Source organism: Sinocyclocheilus grahami, unplaced genomic scaffold (assembly GCF_001515645.1).
Source record: "Sinocyclocheilus grahami isolate Dianchi unplaced genomic scaffold, SAMN03320097.WGS_v1.1 scaffold374.1, whole genome shotgun sequence".
Taxonomy (NCBI): domain Eukaryota; kingdom Metazoa; phylum Chordata; class Actinopteri; order Cypriniformes; family Cyprinidae; genus Sinocyclocheilus; species Sinocyclocheilus grahami.
Window position 1 is genome coordinate 930,679 of NW_015505553.1, and position 7,233 is coordinate 937,911.

At 37.9% G+C, this 7,233-nt stretch overlaps 1 protein-coding gene across 1 annotated transcript in view; it reads left to right on the plus strand.

Annotated features, from left to right (window-relative positions):
• Window positions 1-766: 766 nt before the first annotated feature.
• LOC107549506 (potassium channel subfamily K member 10-like) overlaps window positions 767-7,233 on the plus strand; it is a 26,296-nt gene continuing 19,829 nt past the window's right edge. The window contains exons 1-2 of the mRNA XM_016230621.1: window positions 767-1,069; window positions 3,190-3,572. Of these exons, the coding sequence (XP_016086107.1) occupies window positions 1,015-1,069; window positions 3,190-3,572 (438 nt within the window). The 5' untranslated portion in view covers window positions 767-1,014. The remainder of the gene's footprint in view (window positions 1,070-3,189; window positions 3,573-7,233) is intronic.

The following is a 7,233-nucleotide window of genomic DNA, read 5'->3' on the forward strand; positions in this document are numbered from 1 at the left end:
TCACTCCTCCCTTTTATCCTTCCGGAGCTCCTCCGTGAGTGGTGCAGGTGTCGCTCATTATCAATTACTCCATTCCCACTGCTCTCGGCCCCGCCCCCACTCGTCACAGAGTTTTATAATCACAGGACACGCATTTATACAACACTTTATTCAAAAGGAAGAACTGCTCGTTCCGCGCGTCATACGTCATTACGCTATTTCTGCGTCATTGCACATGCGCAGTCCTTTCAGTTTCGGGGTTCAATCCGATCGAGTGTTCACGTGCACTCTCAATCGTATTAGAAAAGGAATAAACCACCCCCTTCAATCTGATCAAAATTTCATTCCGATCGAGCTCAATCGGATCGATTGAGGTGTTTACATGAAGGTATTTCAGTCCGATTGAGCCGTCAATCCGATTACAAATGGATTATTTGGTTGCATGTAAACGTAGCCATTGAAACGGTTCAATCACGTGTGAAATGGATCATGGAGTAGCCTACCAGCATTCAATAAAAAAGTTATTCATGAAATGGTCACACGATAATTACTTTTTAGTAAATAAAAATATGCACTAATAACAAAAAATAAATAAACAAACAAACAAACAAACAAATAAATAAATAATGTCGGTCTTGTGGGATAAATGTTAAACCGGTTTGCCACATACTGCGGCTACTGAGAAAAGCCTTCTATATAGTCCATTCGCGAAGCGCACAGACGATGCCCCCAACAGCTCGTGGACTTCTGCTGCACCTTCACTGTTTACTTCACACACAGAGGGTGCAGCTGGCAAAAGGCGGAGTGATCTGGAACTCTTACGTGAAAGGCAGATTCCACGCCAGTCTAACAGCACATCTATCCCTCTACAAGCCTGAAGATGAAGATGATCTCATGCTTGCGCCCATTTACCTCCCTGTCTCGTTTAAAAACAATGTCTTCAAGGAAATTCGCTGCATGATTCAACAGTCACGCCGTGTCTCTCGATTACTTTATCACTTTTCCACCATTTCATGAATTATACTGCAATCCAAAATGAAATTTCCAACGGAAAACCCAAGGAAACCAGGGAACTGGAACCCTCCAGCAGGTAGGTACATTTCGATCCAAAATGCATTGGCATATACGTTATTGTTCATGCTGCATCTTTGACAGAAGTTATTAAGAGCACAACGAAGCATACATGCGCTCTGGCAGCCAGTTGTCATGTAGAGTGATTGAAGAACCCAACTAATCCAATCAAAAGCACTTTACCCAAGATGCGCAAAATGATGGAGTGCTAATGGGTGAGGTAGTTGACTGTGATCACTTAGTGGTGCAATACCAAAGATTTAACGTCTCTTAATTCTAATAATGGATCTCATTCTATCCGTCTCCGTTTTTCAGTTCAGTTCTTCATTAAGATTCACAACCACGCGTTTCAATCACACCCCTTGATGCTTAAGAGGTTTTCCTCACTAGATAAATCCCAATCACGACATGACCGAGAGACCTGTATTGTTGATGTTTGCTGCAATAGTTTAGCAGGGAATTAGAGGAACAAGTCATAGAGACGTCTATAAAGGCTACCTTTTCCAGAAATCTTTAACTGGGGTGCATCATAACGCGTCTACAAGTCTGCGAGTACTATGCAGAGACACGAGAGATGCATAATGAAACGTGGGAGACACGCGCATTACCTAATCTTACTATGTACCGACAAATCCAACCCGACAAATCACACATATTCACGATGCTTATATTAACCACGTCGCAGATCTGTCAGGCGAGGTGATAAACACATACTTTTTGACCTTCCAGGAAACTGTGAATTAGATTTATAGCCTACGTTTGGGAACAGCTATTATTATTAATAGCCTATTATTTTAACGCATTGAACGCAATAGCTCCTTCACATAATGCGACTACAATTTAAGTCACTATTGTCGATCAATATTTAATCTTAATTCAAAATGAATACGGCTTATTGAAATTCTTAATGTCCACTTAATCATTTGCTCTGAAAGTTAACTGGGAAACAATTCTGAAGATAGGGTCAATATAGCTTGTAAACAACCGATCGAATTGTCACAGTAAATTATTGCGGTCATGCTGCAGGGATAGTGCCCACATAAACAGCTGTGCAATACTACATAATATTGCAGGCCAGGGGATTGCCTTACTACAAGAAAGTTGAGGGCAAATAATTTGAGGCTCACTCTCTATATGTGCTTTCTGTGATTAATGCAATATTTGGTTTATTGATTATATGGTCATATTGATTTATTTAGAGTACCACCTCCACAAGATGATTTTTTATGGAATATGCATAATGGTTAGTAATGTTCTTTTATGTGTTTATAAATGCAGCCATGCGGTCTGAAACAGTGTAGCTGCTCCCCCCTGATACTACTGCTGCTTTCTGCTCTAATGGGTTTTCAGAAATCCAACAGAAGTGTGTGTGCAGACATGTGTGTGTATGTGTGGGTATGCAGCAATGATAAAAAGCTTTGGGACCATTCCATGTGAAACTCCACTCTTTGCCACCTAGAGTGTTTACATTAATTTAAAATCGTCATGTTTGAAAAGAAAGTAAAATGAACACAGATGCAAACACTAAACTCAAAAAGCAAATTTGATTTGATTCTAATTTTTGGTCTTTGAATAAGCTTTTTGCAGTGGATAAATGACAACATAAATCAGTGGTTTGCAACACAAAAACACATTGATGTTCTGTTCTGATAGAATAGTGGACAGCAGGGGGAAAAATGCATATAAATGACATAATAAATAATATGTAAATCATCATATAACAGTCCATTTATTGTAGCAAATCTCATAGGTTCATCAGCACTTAAAAGAGGAGAAAATGCAGATCTTTTTGACGTCAGGGCTGTGGGTCCAAACTTTACGGTATTGTCACAAATTCATCTGTCAGTTGCTAGAAGCCAGGCAAATAAGATTCCATCATGAAGAGGTTGCGTGTCAAGCTCTCATCCTCGAAAACTATGAAAGAAACTACGCAAGGTAAAATAAAATGGCATAGACTTCATAAAAAATATTATTTTTTTGCTTTAATATAAGATTTTAATAACATTTTTGTTTAGATCTGTACAAGTTTGACTTGATATTAAATGTAAAATCTGAGTCCAGAAGCAAAACCAGTTGAGAACTAGTGTAGTAAATTATCATATACATGGCATACATGTATATTGTCTCTTTTTTTAACAGTGCCAGTGCAGACCAACCTGGTGCCGCCCAAGAAGGTCCAGCCAGGGATGTTGCAGTCCAGCTTGGTGCAGGCCAGCGTGGCCACCATGCAGAACCCCATGGGCTGCACTTTACCTCGCCTTTCTGTCTCCCGGCCCGCTAGTATGGTGGCTAGCTTTGAAGCGGTGGCAGACGGCTCAGCCCTCCTCACGGTCATGAAGTGGAAGACTGTCCTAGCCGTGTTTGTGGTGGTGGTAGCATACCTGGTCACCGGCGGTCTGGTGTTCAAAGCCCTGGAGCAACCCTTCGAGAGCAACCAAAAAGACACCATCACTTCGAAGAAAGCCGCCTTCCTGGAGAAACATCAGTGCGTGACCCCCAATGAGCTGGAAGAGCTCATCAAGGTAAAACTGTTGCTCGTCTGTAGTAGAGCTCGGGCAGTGTCCCTTGTGGGATCTCAAATCTAGTGGAACACTATAGCTTCATCGATCTGTCTGACATGTGAGCTTCACTCATGCAATAGACCAGGGCACAGCAGTTGGACAATTCTAAATGCAGCAAGCGACGAAAATAAAAGTAAAGATATCAGAGTAGACTGTCATAGTAGACTTATGACAGCAAGCCGTTTGCTGTAGAGTTTAAGTATTTGATGGATAGTGGCCATGATGGCAGTAATCAGTCTGTTTTGCAGTGTTGAAGCGATGTGCAAAGTCCATTCTTGTCTTTAATAGCTCCCATTTACCGAGACTACTTTAACATGACTTTTCAGAAATGTTCTCAGTAATAAAACGGCAGAGATTTATGGGAAACACTGCAAACCCTGCAACCTTTCAATCTCTGAAATCTGACTAATACATTTTTGTCAGGTCTGTTGTGATGTCTAGCACTGTGACAAAAATTACTTTTCATTTCTGCGAAGCTAATTTACTGTAGACTTATGATTGATTTTCCCCATCTCGCATCAAGAGTTCAAAGTTTTGCTGATTAGCATAAATCAGTTTGCCCCTGATGGTTTGATTTTGTAATTACACCCTGTTGGCTTCAAAGAGCATTATAATACATTGATGACCTTTCAGAAAGAAATTATCCATGTATTCTGACAAAATATTTATTAGACTTAATATTTATTAACATAATATTACTATTTATTGTTTTATTGATGAAATTGATGTTACGTCCCACTCTCATGTCGATTCATATAACTATTTTATGTGTTGATGAATTCGTAATAACTCATTCCTACATTTGTACGACCAGCTTAGGTTTAGGAATGGGATAGGGATTTATTTTTTAATAAAAGTTGTAACTTTTAGATAGATAGTACATTTTAGAACAATTTATAAAAAATTTAGTTCAAAGTCATGCAAATTCAAGACCTTAAAATTTAGCGGTAAAGTTTCTCTGTACATTTCTGATTTATTCGTATAAATTTAAGGCTCACTTTCTCTTATACACCCCATGGACCCGTGTTTATATCAGTTTTTATTATAAGAAAGGTGGAGAAGTTTGTGTCCGTGTAATCTATTTATAGCCTGGTTTACAAGGGTCAGGTTCTGCTCAAGCTTGACAGAAGCAGTTTATTTGTCTTGCACTGCATCACCCTCTATTTTACTACTTCTGGGGTTTTCAGGGACCAGTGCTCACAGCTCCTCATAAAACAGGGAAAGTGGAGCCCAAGTGCAGAGACCTTCCAGAAATTGACTCTGTTCTGTTCCAGTAGCAAGTAAGCTGCCTACATAGGCAGCATTGTAAGACATCATAGGCACACTCACAAAGCAAAGGCTGTTCTAACGCACATGTTCTTCTAGGCTAATTCTAAAGTATAGCATGTATGATGTATGCACTCAAAACGCTGAAAAAAAATTTATTATATACTTAGAATTCAATCAGTAATAAAGTATATTGTTAAAATAGCTGTGCTGGGAATTGTCCACTTAGTGGTATTGGTTGTTGTATGTATCATGGCAGTTCAGAAATGAAATGACTGGTGAGTGGCGCTAAAAGGTTTACGCTGTATCGCATTTGAAAATAACCTGTCACCTACACTAAACCCAAACCTAAACCTAACTGATAGTGTTCTGTTAACCCTTTCAGTGGTGCGGTCCCACATATGGGATTTTTATTTCCGTGCCACTGGGAGTATGGTATATGGGATTTAGAATGTTCGGTGGCATCACATAACTGCCAAATTCAACCTGTGCTTTCGCGCTTTATCTGGCGCTGAGATGCCACTGCACTTGTTATATAATCACAACTATGTAGTGGTTTTAACCACATAATGTTTATTTCAGACATTTAAGTACACATACCCTGAACAAAATTATAAACGCAACACTTTTGTTTTTGCCCCCATTTTTCATGAGCTGAACGCATGTTTTTTATTAATATCAGATACAGACAGTGTAAGTAACTATAAAGTTCACTCTATTCTTCTCCCAGTTCACCGGCCACTTATTTACATGTATTTCGGGAGAAATTGATGCGTTTACGTGCAGTAAATCCGACTGACAGGACTCTCGGAACTGCAGCGTGAACAAACATAGCGGCACCCATCTCACATTACAGATCATGATCAAGCTCATTTAGAACGGTTTTTAAACGACAAAACACACTCATTTACACATATTTGTGGATCGGAATATCAGATCGTTGATGATATGGTAAGCAAGTTTATGAATATTTTGAATAAAAAACGAAATAAAAGCGATCCATCTGTCACACAGTGTTATTGTGGCCACGGTGTGTCACATGACAAGCATGACGCGTAGCCATGGAAACAATAAGGGGAAACGGTCGCCTAAAAAAACTCACTCTGGAGGGACAGCTACAATATTTTAAACTCACCAGTGAAAGGGTTAACAAAAGCAAACATAAGATAAAAAGGCATTTGCTGAAGCAAACATGCCATTTTAGCTTTGCTTCTACAAGTCATTTAGCTCTTTTATCACAAATCATGTTTTATGCGACTTAAACTTGCTGTACCAGGTGGGCTAGCGAACAACCCAGGTGAAAAATAAATATATTTAAATTGTGCTTTTTCAGACATACTTACTATATTTAAATTATACTATACTAAGTGCAGATTAAATGTATTATTTTTAAACAACTTTAAGTATATTAAGCGTATTTCAAGATATGCTTAAGTTGGATTTTAATCTATTTGTAATCTATTTAATATATTGAAATTGTGTTAAATTGGAACCACTTTAAGTATATTTAGTGCAATTTAAGTGTATTTCTTAAAATAGAATAATACTTCATGAACTACAGTTAGAGTATATTTGAAGCATCGTTTTAATGTACTTCAAGTACATTTCAATTGTATTTCAGCTCATTGGAAATGCATTAGCATTACACTACTAGTATATTATAAAGCTGCTTTTTTCAGTATATACACACACACGTACACACTTTGATATCTAGAAAACGTTAATGTATTATATATTGTTGAGTACACTACAAATATTCATAAAGTACACTAAAAAAAGGACAGCAGCATATATACTTTGGTGAAAAACAAAACAAAACATACTATTAAATGTATTAAAAATGCACTTGAAATACAAGTATGTTTACAGTATATTTGTATTACTACAAACATACTCAAGTACATCTTAATACATTATAAAAAAACAAATAAAAAAAGACTGAAATGCTATGACAGGGCTATCTTTTCCATTTGTAGAACATTTCAGTTATACCGGCCTTACTAAAAAGTACAGAATTTTACATCAATGAATAAATAAAAATTACAATGCAATTTTCTGAAGAAAAATGCAATGCAATTTTTCTATACATAAAAAGACTGAAAAACAAAGTGCATAAGTTTATAGCTGTGTGTGTGCAAAGACTGAAGATGATAAAGTTCAAGCAACAGAGTAGGGAGGGATGGAGGGGGTTTTGGAGGAGGACAAGGACATGGTGTAGGGATGGTGAGAGGCAAAAGTGCGGGGATGATGGCAGGATGTGGCGACTTGCAGCTTTAGAAAAAAACAAAACGGAAACTAAATTAAATAACAAATTTTTACATGAATGACTGAAAGCAAGCATAAATTAGCCAGCTGG